At 51.9% G+C, this 23,882-nt stretch overlaps 3 protein-coding genes across 5 annotated transcripts; 2 read left to right on the top strand and 1 right to left on the bottom strand.

The window, feature by feature from the left end:
• Window positions 1-375: 375 nt before the first annotated feature.
• Window positions 376-14,763, top strand: WNK4 (WNK lysine deficient protein kinase 4). 3 transcript variants are annotated; one of them, XM_036339670.1, is made up of 19 exons: window positions 377-1,104; window positions 2,443-2,615; window positions 3,621-3,841; window positions 4,124-4,281; window positions 4,783-4,871; window positions 4,966-5,182; window positions 6,886-7,150; window positions 7,366-7,487; window positions 7,713-7,771; window positions 7,871-7,988; window positions 8,249-8,365; window positions 11,690-11,827; window positions 12,344-12,398; window positions 12,504-13,111; window positions 13,190-13,250; window positions 13,360-13,768; window positions 13,857-14,056; window positions 14,219-14,316; window positions 14,424-14,763. In XM_036339670.1, the coding sequence occupies exons 1-19, from the start codon at window positions 490-492 to the stop codon at window positions 14,424-14,426; spliced, it is 3,726 nt and encodes a 1,241-aa protein (XP_036195563.1). In that variant the 5' UTR covers window positions 377-489; the 3' UTR covers window positions 14,427-14,763. The 3 variants fall into 3 exon arrangements, with proteins under 3 accessions (XP_036195564.1, XP_036195563.1, XP_036195562.1); XM_036339669.1 differs by having other exon boundaries at window positions 12,501-13,111; XM_036339671.1 differs by lacking the exon at window positions 14,219-14,316 and having other exon boundaries at window positions 376-1,104; window positions 12,501-13,111.
• A 546-nt stretch (window positions 14,764-15,309) lies between these two features.
• Window positions 15,310-16,819, bottom strand: LOC118671476 (cytochrome c oxidase assembly factor 3 homolog, mitochondrial). The gene is made up of 2 exons (XM_036339708.1): window positions 16,565-16,819; window positions 15,310-15,859 (listed from the first exon to the last, which is right to left on the bottom strand). Exons 1-2 carry the CDS (start codon window positions 16,776-16,778, stop codon window positions 15,753-15,755), a joined length of 321 nt encoding a protein of 106 aa, XP_036195601.1. The 5' UTR covers window positions 16,779-16,819; the 3' UTR covers window positions 15,310-15,752.
• A 254-nt stretch (window positions 16,820-17,073) lies between these two features.
• On the top strand, window positions 17,074-23,738 carry CNTD1 (cyclin N-terminal domain containing 1). Its single transcript, XM_036339710.1, has 7 exons — window positions 17,074-17,332; window positions 20,060-20,135; window positions 20,401-20,569; window positions 21,532-21,694; window positions 22,163-22,307; window positions 22,927-23,023; window positions 23,568-23,738. Exons 1-7 carry the CDS (start codon window positions 17,164-17,166, stop codon window positions 23,736-23,738), a joined length of 990 nt encoding a protein of 329 aa, XP_036195603.1. The 5' UTR covers window positions 17,074-17,163.
• The last annotated feature ends 144 nt before the right edge of the window (window positions 23,739-23,882 follow it).

Genomic DNA, 23,882 nt, shown 5'->3' with positions numbered 1-23,882 from the left:
ACTAGGAGGGGTGGCGCTACCTTATCTGGGGCGTGCAGGCCTGTGGTAGCCACCCCCCCTTTCTAGGGCCTGGGAGCTGAGGTCACATTTCCTCTCCCTATCCAGCGTCATGCCCCCCTCCCCCCACCAAACAGGTTTGCGCACTCTGAGTGCGGGAGGACACCCCACGGCCTCGCACCCAGCTCTCAGGAATGAGCCTGAAGGCGGGTGCGCGGGGCAGGGAGGGGTCGGGGGAGAGGGATATCGGCCGGGGGGCGGGGCGAAGGCTGGGGTGAAGGGCTGTGCACCAGAATCCACACCGCTGGCAGCTCGGAGGGGGCGGCCCTGGGGGGTAGGGGCGGGGCCGGGGGTGGGGCTCCGGTGCGGGCGAGCCGGGGGCTAGGGCCCCAGTAGCTCAGCGCGAGCCCTGCGCACCCAGCCAGTCCTCCTGAGCGGCCGCCTCTTCTCCAGCCGTCCGGCTTACCGCCCTGCGGCGCCCAGCCCTTCTTCATGCTGGCACCCCCGGCCCCAGAGACCGCGGTCCCCATGTCCCAGGCGGAGGCCGACCTGGCCCTGCGGCCCCCGCCCCCTCTCGCTGCCACGGGGCCGCCCCGCCTCGGGCCCCTTCCTCGCCGGGCGCGTCGCTTCTCCGGGAAAGCTGAGCCCCGGCCGCGTTCTTCGCGACTCAGCCGCCGAAGCTCAGTCGACTTGGGGCTACTGAGCTCTTGGTCCCAGGCAACCTCACCCGTTCCGGAGCCTCCCAATTCTCCGGACTCTGCTGGTCCCGACCCCGCAAGGAACCCACCACCTCACTCCGAAGAGCCCCCCGAGGGCACGTGGACTGGGGGAGCCCTGGTGAAGGCTGCAGACTCTGTGCGTCCGGAGCTCACGTGCGCCACTGGGAGCCCGGGGTCCCGGGAACCGCCAAGGGTCCCCGAAGCTGGGGCCCAGGAGCGGCGGCGGGAGCAAGAGGAAAAGGAGGACACAGAGACCCAGGCTGTGGCAACGTCCCCGGACGGCCGATACCTCAAGTTTGACATTGAGATTGGACGTGGTTCGTTCAAGACGGTGTATCGAGGGCTAGACACGGACACCACGGTGGAGGTGGCCTGGTGTGAGCTGCAGGTGCGGCTAGGTGGCACCTCGGGATGGGACCCTTTGGAGGTTTGGGGTTGGGAGACCCACAAGGGAGGGATGTATTTTTCCAGTCAAATGACCAGACACCCCTACTCCCACTTGCTCTGATGATCCATGGATCTGGCTGATTCTGGGCTGCAGAAAGAGAAACTGAGGCAGGTGGTGTAAGTGGCTCCCCTGAAGGTTTGGATATTTTCACTTGAAAGTCCCCATACTCAGCCCTGAGAGGTGGGAAATTGGGTAGAGAGCCATTTGAGGTATGAGAAGGTGGCTGGCCTCGCTACTTTGCTGAAGTGGTCCCTCTCTCCCCCTAAGTCCTGAGACCCTCAGCGTGACCCTGATCCTCCTGTTCCCTCTACCTGCATCTGTATAGGAAGTTGGGATGATGGATGCCAGAAGGTGGGGCAGGGTCCTCTCCACTTCCAGAAGATTTCAGCTGTTGTGGCAGGATGGGGCCCTCCCAGGCCCCTTCTGGACTTCACAGTTGGGATAGGGAGAGACAAGGAGCTCAGCTCTGGCCCGAATCCAGTCCTCTCCTCATCCCTTTGCCTACCTGGGCTCTCCTTCCCAGACCCAAAGGCGCTGAGTCTCACGGGCTTTAAGTTTGGGCCAGCTGCTTCAGATTCAGACTGGGGAACAGAGCCTGGGGGAAGGGTCCTTCCCGGAGCCCTGGCACTGGGTTTGCCCCTTGCTCCTGCCAGTGCCGCGCCCCAGGCTCTAGGCCAGGCTAGTAGAGGCGGCCAAACTGGGGTGGGGTGGGGGTGGAGGGAGATGGGACAGCCATGGAATAGAGAGCCGTCTCCTGGAACCTGGTCCTTGATCCTTACTTTCTTTCACTGTACCTCCTTCTGCAGCCCTCCCACCTCCTGTCTGGTTCTAGCAGTTGGCAGTTTCTGGAGCTAACCCCCTTGCTGGCCCCAGTTCTCTGCCTGCCCGTCTGCCTGCCTGCTGCCCGCCTGCTGCCAGCCCCTGGGCGCCCCCTCCCGCCCCATGGCCTGCCCGGGCGGCCACAAAGGCGCTATTGAGCTCAGGGTTCCTGGACTGGGCTGCATAAAGTCGCTTGTGTCCAGCAGGGGGTCTAGGGGGCGGCCCCAGGCCCAGGATGGGCGTGTCCTCGGGGCAGCTTGAGGGGGTGGGCCTGGAATTCGGGGTCTGCAGCCGGTTAGGCCAGCGATTCCACTTCCCACGGATCCCCCTGACCCAGCCCCATTCCAAGCTTCAACCCTTCCCCTTCCTCCCCAGCCCCGCCCCCGTGTCCCACCCCACCCCCTCTCTGTGGGGGTCCCGGGCCAGATTTGACCTTGACCCCCATCCCCTACCCCACAGACTCGGAAACTGTCTCGAGCAGAGCGGCAGCGATTCTCCGAGGAGGTGGAGATGCTCAAGGGGCTACAGCACCCCAACATCGTCCGCTTCTATGACTCATGGAAGTCAGTGCTGAGGGGCCAGGTTTGCATCGTGCTGGTCACTGAACTCATGACGTCCGGCACGCTCAAGACGTGAGCTCTGTGGCCTGGTGGTAGTGGTTTGTGGGAGGGCTGGTGGTGGGCGGTCCCATTGCTTCTGGAACTTTTCCCAGGCTCCTCAAACTCTACATCCAGCCCAGCACCAGGCTCACTATCTCTCACCCACCCCTCCTTTGTTTCTGCCGTGGTGAATGGCAAGGTCCACTCAGCACTACGGCCAAAGCGTGGGCGCCTCCACAGATGCCTCTTCTCTGACCACCCTGTGCATCCCCTTCCCCCATCAGTCTGTCTTCAAGGTTTTCCTCCTATCTCCCCACTTGGCTTTCACCGCCCCATGTACACTCCCACCTCACAGCCACTGACCTCACTGGTCTGGAGACCTGCAGTCCCCTCAAAGGGCCTTCCCCCACTCTGCCCCTCTCCTGTCCACTCTGCCGCTCTCTTCCCCAAGCTATCCTATCTTCCTGCAGTCTGGGGTTCTCTCTCCATTGCAAATCTGACCTTATCACTCCCATTCTTAAAAACCCGTCAAGGTCTCCCACAGCGCTCAGGATAAAGTCCACAGTTCATAACCTGCTCACAGTCCTTAGGATCCAGCCCCATCTTCAGCCTAAATTCCAGACACACCAAATTCCCAGCACCTCCTCCCACCCTGCTTTGGGGCTTGCTGTCTCCGTGCCTTTGAGCACAGTGTCCCCTCTGCCTGGAAAGTCTCCATCCCTTCCCCTTTTCACCCTTGAACTCCTACTCATCCTTCAGATGCAACACAGTTATTTCCTTCTGTGGAGCCTTCCCCCTGCAGCAGCAGTTAGTCATCCCTTCCTGTGCTTCCACAGCACCTTGGCCTCAGCCCTATAACCTCATGTCTACTTACCACACCTCCCGGCTCAGGCTCAGTTTCTCCCTGGCTCCCTGTGCAGACCTGGGCTAGGAGAATGCTGGCAGAAGATGCATAGACAGTGGTGCGAGTAGGGCTGGGAGAGCTTCCCAGTGAGGGCTCCCTCCCCCACCACAACCCTGGCTGTGCGCCCTGCGCAGATACCTGAGGCGGTTCCGTGAGATGAAGCCCCGAGTCCTTCAGCGCTGGAGCCGCCAAATCCTGCGGGGGCTTCACTTCCTACACTCCCGGGTACCCCCTATCCTGCACCGAGATCTCAAGTGTGACAACGTCTTTATCACTGGCCCTACGGGCTCCGTCAAGATCGGGGACCTGGGCCTGGCCACACTCAAGCGTGCCTCTTTTGCCAAGAGTGTCATTGGTGAGTCCCTCCAGGAGTCCTTGTCATTCCTCCCTGCCCCACGACAGAAGAGAGCCTGGGGTCTCCCTTTCCCCCAGCTGAGTCCTTCAAGCTCCACAGAGTAAGAACACCCTGGGGGAAACGGGGAGACCTGTGGCATCCCCTCTCCAGCTGCCCGGGGGTGGGGAAGGGTTGCAGCTTGCGCTCCAGAACCAGAGAGCTGCCTGGCCTGTGTACATCCAAGGGGAGCGACAAAGCCAGAAAGGAGGCTCTGCAGCCCGATGCCTGCTGTGAATCCTACAGGGACCCCGGAGTTCATGGCCCCGGAGATGTATGAGGAAAAGTACGATGAGGCCGTGGACGTGTATGCGTTTGGCATGTGCATGCTGGAGATGGCTACCTCTGAGTACCCCTACTCCGAGTGCCAGAATGCTGCGCAAATCTACCGCAAGGTCACTTCGGTGAGAGAAGGGGTGGGGGGAATTCCAGGGCCCCTCCCATTTTCCTGTCTCAACCAGCCCCTGGCCAGTGCCCTTTCCCTTAATGAAAACAGGCTGGACACAAAGATGCCCTGATTTACACTGAAGGACAGTGGATGCACACACACACCCCACCCCCCTTCAGTACAAGCTATTTAGAATAACGATGTGTGTGTAGCACTCCCCAGAGTTTACAAAGGATTCCATTTCCAATCTCTCATCGGATCCTTCCAGCTGCAGGGCTAATATTCTGCCCGCTCTTTTACAAATGAAAAGCTGGCTGAGGCAGACTTGTTTAAGGTGACATTATCGATACATGGGGGGATTGGGATTCGAAATCAAATCTCCCTGCAGCAGTCACTGTGCTTTTGCGACTGCAAGTTGCTCTCTTGGGCATGTGTGGGTGGAGTGTGTGGAGGGGGCACGTGTCAAACCCAGAACTGGGGCGTAGAGAGCCTGAGACTAATGTAACCCCTTCTTCAGGGCACAAAGCCGAACAGCTTCTACAAGGTGAAGATGCCCGAGGTGAAGGAGATCATTGAAGGCTGCATCCGCACAGATAAGAATGAAAGGTCGGGTGGGGTGCAGGGGCAGGCGGCTGCGGCGGTGGGAGGCGGGGTGGGGGTGGGGGTGGGGGCCCGGCTCACTGTTGCTGCGCCCGCTCAGGTTCACCATCCAGGACCTACTGGCTCACGCCTTCTTTCGCGAGGAGCGTGGTGTGCACGTGGAGCTGGCAGAGGAGGATGACGGTGAGAAGCCTGACCTCAAGCTCTGGCTGCGCATGGAGGATGCGCGGCGCGGAGGGCGCCCGCGGGACAATCAGGCCATCGAGTTCCTGTTCCAGCTGGGTCGGGACGCTGCTGAGGAGGTGGCGCAGGAGATGGTGAGTGGAGGACAGACTGCCCTGCAGTGGGGATGCGAGGGAAGCTGGGGTGGTGGGAAAGGGGCCCAACCACTCTTCTAGGCATCTCCTGCCAGTGTCTTCCTGCCCCGTCCTTAACACACACACCACACACACACACAATCCTGTGTTGAAGATTTTATTTTCCAGATCAGACCCTGAGTCCTCCAACCTCCCCACTTTACTTCAACTTTCCTGCTGATTCAGTGTTTCTGGAATGCTTTTCTGCCCAATTTATCTATTTTTTCGTATCTCCCCCCCCCCCCCCCCCGCTCCATATTTTCCCCCATCTCTTGTTTTTAGGTTTCTTTATTTCTCTTTCTTCCTCCATGCTCAGAATTGTCAATTTCAGGAAGCCTATCCCTCTAGAGTCAAAATTAAGTGCTGCTTTTCACGTCCTCAGTGACAGGACCCACGATCACAGGTCGTTTTCCACCAGGGTACATTTCTCTCTTTTCCTCTACTAGACCGTAAGCTCCTTGAGGGCAGGGACTGTGTTGTATTGGTTTTTCTGTCCCTGACAGTGCTTGACACATGGTAGGCACTCATTAATAGCCCACTTGTGTACACAGCTTGGAGCACTTTCACATGCACTTGATCATTGTTACAACCCTGACATGGAATGATTATATCCTGATTTAATGATGAGGAAAAGAAAGCTCAGAGAGGTTGAATAACTTGTCCAAGGTGCCAAGTAAGTGGCAAAGCTGGATCTAAACTCAGGTTGTTCAGCCTTTCAGTCAGACCCTGCCTGACCTCCTTTATGTGCCCAGCAAAGCTTGTTGAAATGAAAAAGAGATGATGAACAGAAACTGGGAGACCAGGAGAGGTATACATGGGAGGTAGAAGATGTGGGGGAAGGAGATTGGGGGGCTGGTTTAGGAAGGCCTCAGGGGGACAGGAGAGAATATAAGATTCTCAATAGAAAAATGGAAGTTGAAAGGATGGGGTTCATCCATGTGGGTCTGGGTCAGGAACCCGAGAAAGTGTTTGAAATGTGGCATAAGAACAGGTCTTCATAGCACTGACCTGAGCTCAAATCCTGACCCATTACTTATAGGAGTTCTTGACCTTGACACTACTGACATCTTGTTTTAGGGACTGTCTCGTGCATTGTAGGATGTTGAGAAGAATCCCTGGCTTTTACTTACTGGATGCCAGTAGCACCTTCCCCCGACCCCCCAGTTATGACAACTATAAAGTTTCCAAATATTTTTAAAAAATGTTTTTATTGATTTCAGAGAGGAAGGGAGCGAGCGAGCGAGAAACATCAATGATGAGAGAGAATCATTGATCATCTGCCTCCTGCACGCCCCTGACTGGGCATGTGCCCTGAATGGGAATCGAACTGTGAATGATTTTAGGTTGATGCTCAGCCACTGAGCCAGCCGGCCTGGCAAGTCTCCAAATAGTGCCAGTAACTCCCCCCCAACAAGGGCAACTGACTGACTGTATAACCATGAACTGGTCACTTGTTTCTAAAAATGGGGTTGATAAGACCTATCTCAGGAGGTTATTAGGAGGACTTAACCTTGATAATATAAGGAGCTGCCTGTTAATAGATGTAGTCAGTAATCAATGAATGTTGGTTCCCCTTATTCCCATATCCTGGAGGTCACAAGAAAGTGTTCTGATGGATCTTTGAGGGGGGTCCCAAACTGTGTTCCTCACCCTTCCTATTCCAGGTGGCCCTGGGCTTAGTCTGTGAAGCTGATTACCAGCCAGTGGCCCGTGCAGTACGTGAACGGGTGGCTGCTATCCAGCGAAAGCGTGAGAAGCTGCGCAAAGCTAGGGAGCTGGAGGCCCTCACCCCTGAGCCAGAACCCCCGCCAGCAACCATCCCCATGACTCCTGGTCTCCCCAGTTCCTTCCCTGCTGAGCCTGAGGAGCCAGAGGCGGACCAACACCAGCCATTCCTCTTCCGCCATGCCAGCTACTCATCTACCACCTGTAAGTCACCTCTGATCTTAGGACCTAGGTCCCAGACCCTTGGCCTCTGGCTCCCACCCAGAAGTTCAACCCAGCAGCACTGTCACTTACCCTGCCTTCCACATCTAGACCTGGAGCTCCTTCTGGACAACTCCAGGCCCCTCCTTGTCAGGCAAGCCCCCTCCTCTGCCACCACTCTCCTTTATTTCCCCTTTTCTGATCCCCTCCCCCACCAGCTGATTGCGAGACTGATGGCTACCTCAGCTCCTCCGGCTTCCTGGATGCCTCAGACCCTGCCCTTCAGCCCCCTATGGGGGTGCCATCCAGCCCCGCTGAGTCCCATCTCTGCCTGCCCTCGGTGAGAGGGGGTCACTTGGGGGGCTCCCAACCATTCCAAGCCTATGACCTATTTCCCTCCTTGTGAAATCCAACCCTATAACCTCACCCCATGGCCCTGGAAATATTACTCTTGTCCTCATCATCCTTAATTCCGTCTCCCTAGTACCTCAACATCCTTGAAACCATCTCCCTGGATCCCAACAGTGATCTTTCTCTGATCTCAATAACCCATATCCTATTTCAGACTTTTGCCCTATCTATTCCCCGTACTGGCCCTGGCAGTGACTTTTCCCCTGGAGATAGGTAAGTTTTGGTATGAGTTGGGGTGCTAGGGTGAGACATATGGAGCTCTGGGGTCCCAGCGTCCACTCTGACATGCCTTCTGTCTCCTTCCCTTTGTAGCTATGCCTCCGATGCAGCATCAGGCCTTAGCGACATGGGTGAAGGGATGGGACGGATGAGGAGACCGCTAGGGAGAAATCTCCGGCGAAGACCCCGATCCCGGCTTCGGGTCACTAGTGTAAGGAAGGCGTAGGAGATGGGGAACAACCTTCAGGGCCAGGAGGGAACTTTCAGGAAGATGGGGGAGGTTAGCCAGAAAAGGAGAGTAGCAGTGTGTGACTGGTACCCAACTGGCAGCCAGTTTCTAATACCAGATTTTGGGAGCAAGGTCTGCTTCTCTTCAATTCCAATCCAGCCACAGCACTTGGTTGGAGTGGGGTGGGCATCTGTGATACGGACAGAGGCCTTGACCTCCTTTCTGCTGATTTAAATCTGAAGGTCTCAGACCAGAATGACAGAGTCGTTGAGTGCCAGCTACAGACACACAACAGCAAGATGGTGACCTTCCGATTCGATCTGGATGGGGACAGCCCAGAAGAGATTGCAGCTGCCATGGTGAGGGGGAGCAAGATGAGGACTGAGCTTTGGGTCTGGGACAACAGTCTTCCTCCTGATTTTCCCTGGTGCTGACCTCCCCTTCCCTCCCCTCCAACAGCAAAAGTGTTTTTAAAGCACTTGATGGCACTCAGCATAGTGTCACTGAAGACATCTTGTTTTGGGAGAGATTTGTTTATCTAGTGAGGTTTGGATCCTCAGCTGGAGCAATTTGAGACTCACATAGAGTCTACCCAAGAGCTACAGTGAAGTACATGCCAGACATGTGATACTGTGGCTGTAAGTAAAGGATGGGCTGTGGGCAGGAAGGGGAAGAAGTAGGACTTGTGCAAGCTCTGACAGATGCGTAAGAATAGCAGTGAAGGGTGGAAAAGGCATGTCTAGTTGGGGTACAGCATAAGCAAAGGCATAGAAATAGATAGTGACTTAGAATATGGCATTGGGAGGGCTTCTTGAGGAGACACTAGAATTAAGGGTTCCAGTAGCCCTTCTGAAAGTGAGATTGGGCATATAGAGTGGGCCTGGATTACAGGTGGTTCTGAGAGTTAGACAGAGTGTAACATGGTGAGAATAGGTTTTAAGAAGACCCATCTGCCATGGGACATGGGAGCAGGTTGGGGGTAAGGAATCCAGTTGGCAGATGGATACAAGGAGCCAGGTGTGGACTGGAAAGAATAGATTATATGGGAGAGAGGAGGGGTTTCAGGAAAATAAATGACTCTGTAATACAGTAATTTATTGACATAGTACAATACACATAGTAGATGCTGAATAAATATTTGCTGAGTTGATATGGGAGAGGGGATATCAAGGGTGACTTGTAGCTTGGAGGGACTATTGGGAGTAGACCATCAAAGGAGAGGGTAAGTTGGAAATGAAAGTGGGCTTTTTTAGGGGTCATGATGAATTGAATAACGGACAGGCAACATAAGATTCTCCATAGAAGCAGGATATGGGTCAGGCAGGGCTAGAGAGAGAGGTGGATTCAGGAGTCGTCAGTATAGAACCGAGTGAATGGAGATGGGCCTGCAAAACCAGAGGCATAGAAGATCTGAAAGTGTGTCTCCATGGATACCCCCAGTTCTAGAATGGGAAAGAGGATAGGTCATCAAAAGACACCGTGATGGAACCTGAGGAGTAGGAGGAGCCCAGAAAGATTAGTAAAAACTGAGTGAGGAGTTTCAAGGAGGTGGCATAGGGTGAAGTCTAAGGCAAGATCACACTGGCATTTGTCAGGAGAAGGTCTTTGTGGGAAACCAGTTTCGGTGGAGTAAGGGTGGTTGGTGGCTGTCAGCCTCTGGGGTGAAAGAGGAAAGGAAATGGGAGAAATGTCAGGCTTCCGGCACTCTCTCCTAAAAAGCTTATCCTCTATCATGTCATTCACTTGACATGCAAGCTTACCACCTCCCATCAAGCTACTTGACCCTTCCAGGATCTTTCCTCCAGTCACTCTGGTTTCTAAATAGTCCTCTGAAGAGGCTGGCTGCTTTCCTGCTTTTGCCTCCATCTGCTCAGGGGTCTCTCATCTCTTGCCTGAGAAACTTCTCTTCTGGGCTTTCAAGTCCACTCAGATCCACACTGCCACGGAGACCACACCCCCTGCACCCAGCACCCATTGCTCTCTCTTCTCTCCTTACCAGGCCATCCTCTACTTCTCTGCAGCAGAATTCTCTTGAGATTAAATCCGATATTCTGGAACATGGTCTTTAAAATCCACAGCACTGTCAGCTGTGCTTACGTCTCACTATTTTGTGAATGTGCCATGGCGCTTCATGCCTCAGAGCTGAAGCATGCTGTTCTCTCTGCCTACACTGCCCCTCTCTTCCTGGTAAGCAGCATGGAACAGAGGACAGGGTGGGATTTCACACAGGACCGAGTTCAAGTTTCACTGTAATTTACTAAAAACTTGGGCAAGTTTCATAACCTTTCTGAACTTCAGTTGCTCATCAATAAAATGAAGGTGATAACACCTATTTTGCAAAAATGTTCTATGAAATGTGATATAATACATATGAGAAGGGAAATGATATAATATGATATAATATAGGAGAAGTATATATACTTCAGTAGGAGAAGTATCTACACATGGTAGGTCTTCAGTAAAGGGCTTTTTTATTCATCCTTCAAGGTTCAGCTCTGTGATGCCATCCCAACTCCCCCAGCTCCTCTTGGGGTAGAGTGACCTGCTCTCTCTCTTTGGAGTAGCATTTTAAAAAATTGTGGTTAAAAAACACATAACATAAAGTTTGTCCTCTTAACCCTTTTTAAGTATACAGTTCATGAGTGTGAAGTGTATTCACATTGTTTCGAAACAGATCTCCAGAACTGTTTCATCTTGAAAATCTGAAACTCTGTACCCATTAAACAACTCTCCCTTTTCCCCACCTGAAATAGCATTTTTATCTATCCCTTGATCATATATGTCTCACATACCACGGGCTGACTTATAATATATTGAGTTCTGTATATGTGTCTCTCCCATTAGATTTTGGCCTTCTTCAGGACCAGGACCTTGTTTTATGCTTCTCTGTATCCTCACAGTACCTAGCACAATGCCTGACATATAGTATGTGCTCACTAAGCGTTTTTGGAATTGAATGATATATTTACCATTTATTGCCTTATTTTTACTTGTGTGCCCGCGCACATGTGTGCGCACGCATGTGTGGGATACTTTATAAGTCCTATGTGAGTAGGAGTTGTGTCCAAAAGCATGGGAGGCAACAGTGGAAAGAACTCAGGTTTTGGGTTTGGGCAGATCTGGTACAAATCCAGTGAATTTGGGCAGACTGAACTTAATCTCTTTGAGCATTGGTTATCTTAACTCTGTAATGGGGGTGTTAATAAAGATCCCAGAAAGCTGTTGTTGGTGTTAAATGTGATAAGATATATAAAGTCTCTGGTATATACATGCATCCTATGAATGTTAGCTATTTTCCTCTATAGCTTAAGCGGTTCTCAACCTGTGGGTCGCGACCCCTGAAAATACCTCCTGCATATCAGATATTTATATTACGATTCATAACAGTAGCAAAATTACAGTTATGAATTAGGAACGAAAATAATTTTATGGTTGGGGGTCACCACAACATGAGGAACTGTATTAAAGGGTCGCGGCATTAGGAAGGTTGAGAACCACTGGGAGGATAGTAGCTAACGTCACACAGTGCTTGACACACAGTAGATATTTATTAAATACTTGCTTTAGGTTGGTGGTTGGCAGAAGTGGTAGGGTGAAAGGCTGGCTTTTACAGATTAGGGCAGGGGGAGAGAGATGAGTGGGATAACTGAACCCTCCCTCCCCTTCCTGCTGACCTTTGCCAGGTATATAATGAGTTCATTCTGCCTTCGGAGCGAGCTGGATTCTTGAGCAGGATTCGGGAGATTATTCATCGAGTGGAGACCCTGTTGAAGAGAGATACTGGCCCTGTGGAGGCTGCTGAAGATCCCCTGGGCCCTCAGGTCAGACTCCTTGGACACCTCCAGGGGAAACTGATTCTCTGCTCAAGGCTTCATTGCTCTCTGCCTCACTAGTGGCCTTGGATCTAACTTCTCTTCATTTCTGGAAACCTAAAACAGTGGCTTTTGGCCTCCAGTGAAAGCCTTGTTCTAGAAAAATGTGTTCAATGCATACTTTTCTTTTAACTTATTATTTTAAAATAATTTCAGACTTACAGAAAGAAGTTGCAAGAATTGTACAAAGAACAAGATACTCTTAGCCTAGATTTGCTCATTGTTTTTGCCACATTAGCTTTTTCTTTTCCCCTCTATATGTGCGTGTATATATTTTTTTCTGAATCACTTAAGTTGTAGACATCATGCCCTTTACTTCTAAATATTTAAGCAAATACATTTCTGAATTCCTGAAATCCATCTATGGACTCCTAGAGGTCCATGAGTCCTGGCTTAAGAACCCTCGTCTGCAACCAAGACTAGACTCTTCCCCACTGTGACTGTGGGCCCCCTTCTCTCCCTCAGGAGGAGCCTGCACCATTGCCTATTCTCCCAGGCCCCCTCCCCAACCCATCCAGTGGTATGTACTGAGTTCTGTCCCTACTCTACCCAAACCTTGGGTTGCTCCTGGGGAAGGCGCAGGGAATGGAGGATTGGAATCTCAACACACTCTCCTCCCTAGCAGAGTTCCAGAGTGGTACCTCCCTGGAGCATAGCAGCTGGGCAGCCTTCTCCACTTCCCCATCTTCTTCTGGAGCCCCTTTGTCTCCTGGAAACCCATTTTCTCCTGGAACCCCTGTTTTCCCAAGTCCCATCTTCCCCATCACTTCTCCCCCATATCATCCCAGCCCCTCCCCATTTTCTCCAGTTTCTCCCCAGGTTTCAAATCTCTCTCCACACCCCCCCAGCTCTCCACTTCCATTCTCCCCCAGTGCATCCCAGTTTCCAATCCCAGCCTGTCAGTTTCCACAGAGTTCTCTCCTCCCCAGTTCTCCACCTGCCTTCTCTCCCAGTTGTTCCCAGGCCACTCTTGTGCCTCATTCCTTTCCTCCATGCTCCTCCTCCTCCTCCCCTCTCCCCTCCACCACAGCAGCCCCTCTTCTCTCTCTGGCTAGTGCCTTCTCACTGGCTGTGATGACTGTAGCCCAGTCCCTACTGTCCCCCTCGCCAGGGCTCCTTTCCCAGTCTCCTCCAGCTCCTCCTGGTCCCTTATCAAGCCTACCCTCTCCCTCTCCCCTTGATCCCTGTGGCCAGGAGAGGCCTTCACCTTTGACAGCTGAGTTGGAGAGTGAGGTGAGTAGGAAACCAGGGGGGATGTTTAAGGGGGCTCAATTCTGGAGAATTTCTCTCCTCATGGACCACACTTTGTAGGCCTCCCCAAATCCTGCTCGGCCACTCCTGGGTGAAGCCAGACTGGCACCCATCTCTGAAGGTGAGGCCTCTGACCATTGATCTTCCCCTGCCCGTTATCCTCAGTCCATTTTATATTCCGCCACTGATTTCTCTCCCTCCTTCCATGACTCCTTCCTGTCTCTCCACAGAGGGAAAGCCCCAGCTTGTTGGGCGTTTCCAAGTGACTTCATCCAAAGAACCAGCTGAGCCTCTTTCCCTGCAACCAACATCCCCAACTCTCTCTGATTCCCTGAAGCCTCCAACCCCTCAGCTGACCTCAGAAAGCTCAGACACAGAGGATAGTGCTGGAGACGAGCCAGAGGCCAGGGAGGCTCTGGCCGAGAGTGACCGTGCAGCCGAGGGCTTGGGAGCTGGAGTGGAGGAGGAAAGGGACAGTGGGAAGGAATCCCAAGTGGGGGACAGCTCCCCACTCCTGAGCCATCCCAGCCCAGTGTGGATAAACTACTCCTATAGCAGCCTGTGTCTGAGCAGTGAGGAATCAGAGAGCAGTGGGGAGGATGAGGAATTCTGGGCTGAGCTGCAGAGTCTTCGGCAGAAGTGAGTCTGGGGAGGATGGAGGACAAGAAGTGGACTTGGGAGAGCAAAATGTGTGGCTAGCTCCCTCATGCTCCTGGTGCATCCTCAGGCACTTGTCAGAGGTGGAGGCCCTACAGACACTACAGAAAAAGGAAATTGAGGACTTGTACAGCAGGCTTGGGAAGCAGCCCCCACCGGGTATTGTGGCCCCTGCTGCTATGCTGTCCAGCCGCCAGCGCCGCCTCTCCAAGGGTAGCTTCCCCACCTCCCGACGCAACAGCCTGCAGCGTTCCGAGCCCCCAGGCCCTGGTGAGACTGCAGTTGCCAGGTTCCATCTTCCCAGTCCTCTTCCCTAGTGATGCAGCTTTCTTTCAGGCCCTGGGGGTCTGCCCTTGGTTTGGGGGGACTAGCCCCCTTCTCCCCGTGGCCCCTTCCCTCACTTAGTGCTCTCCCTCCCCATCCTACACCCAGGCATCATACGAAGGAACTCCCTGAGTGGCAGCAGCACCGGCTCCCAGGAGCAGCGGGCAAGCAAGGGGGTGACATTCGCCGGGGATGTTGGCAGGATGGTGAGGGCGGGCCCAAGGGAGGGAGAGTCCAGGGAACGGTATCTGGCTGTAGCTTCACTCTCCGCCCACCCTGGAGGTTTCTTCAGTGCTTTTTCTTTTCCCTCCAGTGAATTCAGAATAGAAGCCATGCGTCTCCCCTACACCAGGACCCACCATGGAGCTTGTGCTCTCAGAATCTGCTAATCAGTACAACTCTGCAAGGAAGACCTCAGCACTGAGGGAGTAGAAGGACAAAGGGGCATGGAGAGTGCTGTTCCATTATAGGGAAAAGCCAAGCATGTGAGAACTATTTGCTGTGTGTAGAAAGTATAAATTCTGCAGCCTGCTACCTCCCTAGCCAAGAGCCAACCACTAAGCAATCCCACCCAAACGCAGATGCTTTCACAGGGCACACTCCCAGCTGGGCAAGTGGACACCGGAATTAACAGCCAATAAAAATGCTGGAAACTCAGACTCCAAATTTGTATCTGTCAGGCCTTGGGAACTCGGGGCAAAGGCTTATGGGGTTGGGAAGGGGAGGACTTAGAAGGGAATCTCCTCTCACAATAGGAGGCAGGGCTAGAAGCTGCCCAGCCTTCTGGCTTCCTGCCAGCAGTTCATGAGGAAACTGCAAAGTCAGTGATCCACCTCACCATCTCGATCCCACCTTTCGGCCTGCACAGGCAGGCCGGCCCCAATGGAAGTTAAAAAAAAAAAAATGAAAGCTGTCCCTTATCCTTCATTTACCTTTCTCTCTAGGGTGGGAAAGGCAATAACGTTGGAGGGTGTTGTAGGGTGAAGGACAGAGTGACCTTTCTTCCCCCAAGATGTGGTTCAGTCTCAAACAGCCCAGTGACCCACCATGAGCTCTCCCTTAAATCAGGTGGAAAGATCTCACGGAAAAAGTAATTCTAGTTAAACATTTACAGCTCCCTGGGGCAATGCCACTATGCTGCAGCTACTGCCCGTGGAGCTTTCCAGCATGAAGTGTCAGCCCCAACACACTCACCTGACTCCAAGAGAGATGACTCAGTTTATTATTCTCAACCTGACCCCATCTTTCCTACAGGCTCCAACACTGCACAGAGCTGCCATGCCCACTCCCATAACAGCCCACCTCTTGTCCTCCTTCCTCCCGGCCCCTGGGAAGTGAAGGGGATAAACCACAAAGTCAGAAAATTTGGGAAAAGCCAAAGTTAGATAACTTGCAAAAAACCCCCAAACAAAACAAACGATAAGAAGGGCTCAGCTACCACAAACAGTGAGTGTGAGGTGGGCAATGTTTCTTTGATGATGGCCAACTGTGTAAATCCCCGGCTTCTTGGGCTGATCATTGTCCAAGGTGAGTAAGGTGGCCAGCAATGCTGTGAGCAGGCTTCAGCTTCTACAGGTCATGGGGCATCATCCATCAAGTGAAGGGGCTCCAGCAGGTTAGAGACGTGCCATGCCCAACTGGATCAGGAGCCTGACGCCCTTTCGGCAGCTCGGGCTCGAGCAGCTTTGACCTCATCCTCCAGCTCATCTAGGAACCGCTCCTGGGACACTGAGTAGAAGGTGTAACCATCTGGGGAGGCTGGTTAGGGAAACCATTTGGAACATGCACATTCCCTTTTCCTAGCTTTGCTTCCACCACTTCTTAATCTCTCATCCTCCTAATTCTGTAGCCCTCTGTTCTTCCAAGCCCTGACCCATTCTTTTTTTTTTTTTTTCCAAAGAGGAAAGGAAAGGGAGAAACATCCAGAGAGAGAATCACTGATTGGCTGCTTCCTGCACGCCCCCCACTGGGGATCTAGCCCACAACCTGGGCATGTGCCCTGACCTCCTGGTTTATAGGTCAACACTAAACCACTGAGCTATGCCGGTGGGCTGACCCGTTATTTACTTTTTAATTTTTTTTTCAGAGAGGGAGAAAGACAAACATTAATGATGAGAATCACTGACTGGTTGTCTCCTGCACGCCCCCTACTGGGATAGGACCCGCAATCCAGGCATGTGCCCTTGACTGGAATTGAACCCGGGACTCTTGTCCCCAGGCCTACGCTCTGTCCACTGAGCAAAACTAGCTAGGGCGGACCTGTTATCCTTAATGAATTATATTAAAATAGAACCTTAAAGTGACAGAGTAAGGTACATTAAACGCTTGGCTCCGCGGTTAGACTTTCCCAGATCAGGCTCTTTCTACCACCCCCATACTGCCCTCGACACGTCACTGTTCCCCTTGTCTTGTCCCCACATGCGGTCCCCCTGAGTCTACAGTCCAGGCGGATACAAATAGCTAACACCAGGGCCCCGATGCTCAGGCCGGTCACGATGTTCCGGGTCCGCCGCTGTGGCAGAGTCTTCTGCCACTGGGCGAGCTGCACCTGCCGCATGAATTGTAGCTGCGCAGGAGTCAGCTTCTCCCGAGTCGGGTCAATGCGCTGGGCCAGAGGGGCCTCTCCACTCTTCGCATCCATACGGTCACCAGCTCCCGGCGGCGCCATATTGCCGCTCCGCCCTTCGCAGTCCGGGGGCGCGGAGCTTGCTGGGAATAGCAGCCCTTCGCTTCCGCAGGGGACGCTGGGAGCTGTAGTCCGCGTTTTCTTTCACCAACTGAGCGCGGCTCTCGGTCTGAGGGAAAGGGCGGGGGAGACGTGAAACGGACGTGCTTTCTGATTGGCTGAGGGGTCCACGGCCGTTGTGGCGGGAAAAGGCGGTGGAGGGCTCGAGGCTGTGGTGGGAATTGAGGTTTCCTCAGCCTTGAGGCGAGGACAAGCACACAGAAGAGGGGAACGAACCCAGAGTGTGGCAGAAGGCTCTGGGGTGACGCCAAGGAGATCGGTGTATGGGTCCAGTGAGCCGTCGGGGTGTCCACGAAGGCTTCTGAAAATGGACGGACGTGGGAGGCCAAGATTGGCCTCTGTGAGCGAGTTTCAGTTTGGAGCTGCCGCCACCGAGACCATCGAGGACGCTCTTCTCCACCTGGCCCGGCAGAACGAGCAAGCGGTGCAGGAGTCGGCGGGCTGGATGGGCAGCTTCCGGGAGACCCGCATCGTGGGTGTGGACGCTGGGCCGCCGGGAGCTGGGTTGAGGGGGGACGGGGGCACCTGTCTCTGAGGCACCAATTCTGAGATTCAGTGTAGTTCCTTAATTCAAAGAAGTGCTGTATGCCAGGTGCTGGGGAAATAGTGATGAACAGGACACACCAGCACCCTACCCTTGATTTCCAAATGTATATTTAGTATCCGTGCTGCTGGGGTAGAAAGATGAAACCTAGTCCCTGCTTTCAAACCATGAATGTAATCCTTGGAGAATGGTAGGACAAACCTGCAAATGCTTAGGTACAAGTGCGGTTAAATAAGTGACCTTCTAGATAAAAAAACAAGCTTCTGGGGGGACTAACACGGGTGAGGGCTGAGCGGGGCAGGAGCAAGTAAAGGCGTCACCATGGCCTTTAGGCCTCGAAGGGAAGGCGACGTGTCGTCGGCAAAGACGGGGAAGGGGTCCGGTGAGCGAAGCCGTGGAGGTGGGCGCGCGGGGTCAGCGTGGGCACAGCGTGGCCCGGGTTGGCCAGGGCACGCGGAGAAGGCGTGGAAACCAGGACCAGAGGGCGGTTTGGAGACAGTCCACGTGGGGCCGTGAGCCGAGGCGGGAGCGTATCCCGGGAGGAGAGGAGAAGGCGGGGGCGGGGTGCTAATGGGGTGCGACGGACAGGAACCTCGGCCTTAGGAAGGGTCTCTGGGCCGTGGCGGGAGGACGGATGGGAGGTGACCGGGCCGAGGGAGCGACAGGGACGGTGGGTGACACCTCCCGGCGGTGAAAGGCAGGTCCCGGGTCGGTGTGCTCAGGACCTGAGGAGGCGAAGGAGAGACTGGGGCTGCAGGCCACACCGCAAAACGGAGGACGGCGGCTTTTGTCCGGGACAGAGAATGACTCTGGTTTTGACTCCGGTGCTCGTGAAGCCCGGAGGAAGGTTCCCGGCCGGCTGTCTGCAAGGCGCGAGAAGTCAGACTGGAGGTCCAGGCTTGGGAGTTGCCGCCATGACGGGACGGCAGCGGCCGGGGGTGAGCCCCTCGAGGGGGAAAGGAGAAGGTCGAGGACGGCCCCTTGGGAAGCGTGTTGTGTGCAGGAGACTGGAGGACGGAGAAGAGCCGCGAAGGAAGTGACAGGGGGTTGGGAGCCCAGAGGCCTCCGGGAGCCGGGCGCTGCCGGAAGGAGATGAACCGCGGGAAGGAGGCGGCGAAGGGGCCACGACGCCTGACCACGTGGACGCGCTCGCTGGCCTTGGAGACCACCGTTTCGGCAAGTTGGGAACAGGAGAACCGGACGGCGGAACTGAGGGCCTGAAGGACGAGGGGGAACGGCAGGTGGAACCAGGCTTTCAGGAAGTGAGAGGAAGCCCGCGGCGGAGAGGACCGAAGGGGCGGGTTTTCAGCGAAGAGTCGATCGCGTGTCTGTCAGGGCGGGAGGCGGGGCCGGCAGCTCGGGCGGGTGTCACCCTCACCCGGTCACCTAACCCGGGCCCAGTTTCCTTGGCAGATTAAAATGGAAAATAGAGACAATTGCCCAGATAACTCAGACCAAAACCAAACCAAACCAAACCAGCTACACACACACACACACACACACACACACACACACACACACAACCTCACCTCCATTAAATAATAGGATCGGCTGATCACACACAATTATTCTAGAGCATTTTGCTTAATTGCTTAAACGAATTCTCTTCATTGGACACTGGTAGCAGAGCTTTAGCCTCTGTGACGATAAGGTTGTGTACACACACCTATGTCTGTCGTGTGTTGAGTAGATTGTTAAGTTATCTTGCGCTACCTTGACTTTTATAGTTGTTTTTTTCCCCCCCCAAGAAAGTCAAATTTTCTCTGAAGACATATGGTAATTTGATTGTATGTACTTCTTTACTGATCAGTGCCAAAAGTTCCCAGTTCTGCAGCTTTCTGGATTGAGAACTAACATTTACCCTGTGTCCGCCCTCTAACGATATTGCAAACTAAATAAAATTCTATCTGGGGCGGTTCTTTCAAAGAGAAACAGGCAGCCTTAAATCTTGCCAAGGTATCTTGCCCTTCCCACCTTCCCAGTGACTCCCCCACCTCCCAAATTGGGCTCTGTTCCCTGATTTGGAGGATGTTTCTTCAAAACAAGCTATGCCGCCACCATAACAAACTTGCTCCTGGGAGGGGCTCAGCCACCACAGATTTACCCAACAAACTGGTGGTGGAGAGTTGGTGTCCAGCTGTAAGGTGAAACGTGTTTGTAAAGCGATGGGAGTTCTCCAGAGGGTGGTTACTAAACAAACAGTATTATAAAGAATATTGTAGCTCCAGGAGGGACCTTTCTGTTCCTGTCAACATTCCACTGCAAACAGAATATAAGGGTTGGAATTTTTATCCATCCAAGACTCACCCTTGAAGCTGGGGGTTCCCAGCATGGTGCAGAGGCCAATTAGACCAGCTGGTATGTTTGCGTGTAGCTGGCTGAGCCTTTCATCAGCGGAGACCCACAGGAAGGCTCCAGGGTCACTGAGGGGGCTTGGTAAGCCCTTGTCTTTGGCACGCAGTCAGCCTCCTTTTCATGCCTCTGACTGCCTATTGGCAGCAAACGGAACTAATCTCAGCTTGGGTTGTTTCAGTCTCATCTTTCTCACCTCCCGACCCCCTTCCCTTGGCCTCATCATGGCTTTTACACAACGCCAAGAGTTCACAGAGTGGTTTTGGTTGCACCTTGTGAATTAGGCTCTTCTTTTCTGTTTTGGCAGAGTTTGTTTTTCTCCTGTGTGAACAATGGTGTCTGGAGAAATCCGTGAGCTACCAGGCTGTAGAAATCCTAGAAAGGTAAAGCCCTGAGCATAAGGCCTTTGTAGTGGTACCTCTCAGAATGACCAATACATCCAAATCTTAAATAAAAAAAAACACACACCCAAAATAGTACGAGTTGCCCCTTACCATGAGACCTGGTTTTGCACCCTCTAGTGCAAATGTAAATTTCTTAGCCGACGATTGGTATTGGCGAGGATAAGATGTAGCATAATTTGAAGCAGAAACACCCTTTAGTTTCAGTGAGTGTGGATGGTTTACTTTCCCCTTCCTTTCTTTTTAGGTTTATGGTTAAGCAGGCAGAGAATATCTGCAGGCAGGCCACAATCCAGCTAAGGGATAAGACAGTGCCTCGGAACTGGAGGGCTCTGAAAGAGCAGCTTTTCAACAAATTTATCCTGCGTCTTGTGTCATGTGTTCAGCTGGCAAGCAAACTTTCTTTCCACTACAAAGTAAGGAGCTGGGGTTGCTCATGGGCACCTGAGTGTTAGAAAGAAACGGGCTCATTCAAAGGTGACTGTGAGAAACATACTCCTAGGCTAGGTGATACTACTCATGTGGAAATTCCAGAGTTTAATTATGCTTCCTAAGCATACCACACACACACACACACACACACACACACACACACACACACACACACACACACACACAGTCACATAGAGGCAGTTATTAAATAGCCTGAAGTTGTGTTCCCAAGGTATAATTACTGGACAGAGGCCATTGTTCATACAGGTCACCTTTTCTCCCCTTGGACTCAAGGACAGTTTACATAAAATGTCTGAACTGCCAACATATCAGCATTAAAGGTAAACTATTACGTTTAAAAAGGATAAAAAATTTTCCACACTACCCAATGTGTATATAATAAAGTATCATTCATTCAACAAATATTTATTGTCTTCTATGGCCAGATGCTGCACTAGGTGCCATGGCTGCAACAGTAAAAATATTGTCTGTGCTCTCAAGGAACTTATCCAATGAGAGAAGACACATAAGCAAATAATGTGGGGAAGTGTTCTGATTAGTGTCAATACAGAGGGCTATGAATGTACCTCATTAACCTTGGAGAGTCAAGGAAGTGTATTTAGAGAAAATGACTTCTCAAAGGGGGAAGGGGTGTGGAAGATGGGTGGATCCTAAGGGAAGAGGGAGAGGAGTTAAGAAAAGCAGGAAGAGAGAAGCGGGAGGAAAGGAGGTCCAGATACAGGAAACAGCATTGGAGAGGCCTGGGGAGCTTGGTGGGTTTGAGAGCTCAAGTTCTATATGACAAGCATTGAGTGTAAGAGGGAATTACCAAGGGAAAAGGCAAGATGAAGGCATGGGCTGGATTGTGAAGGGTTTTGTACACTATGCCAAGATGTATCTTTACTCTGACACCCTCTCCTCTCCCTCACTGTTTTTCCTTGCCCAGATAATCAGCAACATTACAGTCCTGAATTTCCTCCAGGCTCTAGGATATCTATACACTAAAGAAGAACTGCTGGAGTCAGAGCTTGATATTTTGAAGTCCCTGAACTTCCAAATCAACCTGCCTACTCCCCTGGCATATGTGGAGATGCTCCTGGAGGTTCTAGGTAATTTATTAAGTGTTCCAGGGACTGTGCATTGGAGTCTTCCAGAGAAGGCAATAAGAATGTACCCAAGGGGTTGGGGGCAGTGGACAGAACCCACCAATGAGGAACAGCAGGAAGCTTGGGCTGATTGAAGGAAGTGCTCTCTCTGGTACTTGTCAGGAAAAGAAACTTAGGTCTCAGCACCTGGCTTCTGTTTGGACTCATGAGGTACTCTTACTACAGGACCAAGGAGTTGATTTTATAGAGAGGCATGAGATAAGAGGGGAACAAACAAATATACTCTAATTGCATATGGCGATTTTTCTTCCTTTCCCTTTGTCCTTTAAAATGGACCTCCAGCTGAAGAGGTTTCTTACAGTAAAGCAAAGCAACCAGGAAGCACCTTAGCAGCTCAACAGTTTTATGATCCATGATTATGATCAGAAAAGACCCGAATAATGCTCTTTACCATGCCCATACTCCATCTAGGATACAATGGCTGTTTGGTCCCAGCCACGCAGCTGCATGCAACCTGCCTAACCCTGCTCGACCTAGTCTATCTTCTGCATGAACCCATATATGAGAGCCTGCTGAGGGCTTCAATTGAGAACTCCACACCCAGTCAGCTACAAGGGTAAGGCAATCCCTTTAGCACAGGCTCCTTCCAGAAACAGAGTCCAGAATGTAGCATGAGAACTTGGGGAATGGAATTTACCTAGCGAGGCATCCAATCCACAGATAACCTGCACAGGTTATCTGGTTCAAATTAACGTCCGGTATGTTGCCTGGATGCAGATGACTGAGCCCAATCAGCAAAACTCTTAATGTTTTCACTTTTAAATTTAAATGACTTCAAGTAATTATTTCCTAGTTCTTTCTTTATAGCTGTTTATAATTGGAGATTACCTGACTGCTTTTATAGTCACTTGGGGAATAAAAGCCAGTCACAAGGTTGCAACTTGGACAAAAGTGTTTGATTACTGTAAAGTCAGAATAGTAAAAAGCCTCACAACTACATTTGTTAGGGAGACAGAAGGAACAACAAAAGGCCTATAAACCAGACAGGAGGCTCATGTTTAAATCCCAGTTGATTTGGGGGAGGCTGGGAGAAGGTCAATTAACTATTACTTGACCATTTCCTTCCATGTCTAAAAAATCCACGATGACCAACATCAACAATTGAAGTTCCATGACCCTAAGATTTGGAAGATCAAATTTCAGCTCCAAAATTAATAATGGTTTTAATCACTCAGGGAAAAGTTTGTTTCAGTGAAGGAAGACTTCATGCTATTGGCAGTAGGAATCATTGCAGCAAGTGCCTTCATCCAAAACCATGTGTGTTGGAGCCAGGTATGCATCACTGAGCAGGACCAGCATGGTCAGAATTCATTTAATAGAAAGCATTCTCCCATTAGTTAAAGGAAAACAGAAGACTATAAAAGGTAAGTGCCAAGACCCAGGATTGAGAAGATTGAGCAGGATTTGGGAGAGGAAAAACTAGGTTAGGACTGAAAAGTGTTCTCTAGTTTTCCTCTTACGAAATTAGAAATGGAGGTCCAAGTTCAGCTTGCTCATTTCTCTTTATGATGATAATCTGCTAACATGTTAAAGTCTAATAAATATATTCTCCCAAATATCCCTCTCACCTTTCACAAAACTTATCTCCAGCCCAGTGAAATGTCTAGTAGAAACTTTCCACACTAACACCATCAGGGCAAATGTATCCTAGTGTAGTTTGGCTATTGGCAAACACTGGGGTCTGGATTTAATCTTCTCTGTAAATACAGAGAAACAAAAAAATTTATATTTGGCTTGAGAGACCAGCCCAAGCAATTTGTGCACTAAAACATGTTGAGATGATTTAGTAACAAAAAATCTGTCTCTATTTCTGAAGGTTGTGGGGCACTTGCAGAGCATCACGGGTATTGCCTTGGAGAGCATTGCTGCGTTCTCTTATGCAATCCTGATGCACAGCGTGGGAGCCAACACTCCGGGGCGACAGCAGCCTATTTCTACCCACCTGGCAGCCAGAGCTCTGAGGGCTGCTGCTTCCTCCAACACATGAAGCAGACAGAATCTGCCAAATAGAAACAGCCTTCCATCACTGCACTCACCCCTCCCTTTGTTTACTTTATACTCAGGGTACAAAAGTTTCAAGTATCTTTTGAACTGTGTTTTGTATTCCAACTTTATGCTTATTTTCCTGCAT

This window comes from Myotis myotis, unplaced genomic scaffold, assembly GCF_014108235.1.
Source record: "Myotis myotis isolate mMyoMyo1 unplaced genomic scaffold, mMyoMyo1.p scaffold_m19_p_17, whole genome shotgun sequence".
Taxonomy (NCBI): Eukaryota; Metazoa; Chordata; class Mammalia; order Chiroptera; family Vespertilionidae; genus Myotis; species Myotis myotis.
The sequence above is the reverse complement of the archived record's forward strand: the minus strand, read 5'-3'. Positions and strand labels throughout refer to the sequence as shown.

Excerpts from the sequence above, each read along its gene's own strand:
- WNK4 (XM_036339669.1), top strand. The coding sequence starts at position 490 with ATGCTGGCACCCCCGGCCCCAGAGACCGCGGTCCCCATGTCCCAGGCG. Across the intron at positions 7,772-7,870 it reads GACTTTTCCCCTGGAGATAG|CTATGCCTCCGATGCAGCAT; the intron begins GTAAGTTTTGGT and ends TTCCCTTTGTAG. Across the intron at positions 11,828-12,343 it reads AAGATCCCCTGGGCCCTCAG|GAGGAGCCTGCACCATTGCC; the intron begins GTCAGACTCCTT and ends TCTCTCCCTCAG.
- LOC118671476 (XM_036339708.1), bottom strand. The coding sequence starts at position 16,778 with ATGGCGCCGCCGGGAGCTGGTGACCGTATGGATGCGAAGAGTGGAGAG. Across the intron at positions 15,860-16,564 it reads GGCCCTGGTGTTAGCTATTT|ATGGTTACACCTTCTACTCA; the intron begins GTATCCGCCTGG and ends CAGCCTCCCCAG.
- CNTD1 (XM_036339710.1), top strand. The coding sequence starts at position 17,164 with ATGGACGGACGTGGGAGGCCAAGATTGGCCTCTGTGAGCGAGTTTCAG. Across the intron at positions 17,333-20,059 it reads CCGGGAGACCCGCATCGTGG|AGTTTGTTTTTCTCCTGTGT; the intron begins GTGTGGACGCTG and ends CTGTTTTGGCAG. Across the intron at positions 21,695-22,162 it reads GATGCTCCTGGAGGTTCTAG|GATACAATGGCTGTTTGGTC; the intron begins GTAATTTATTAA and ends TACTCCATCTAG.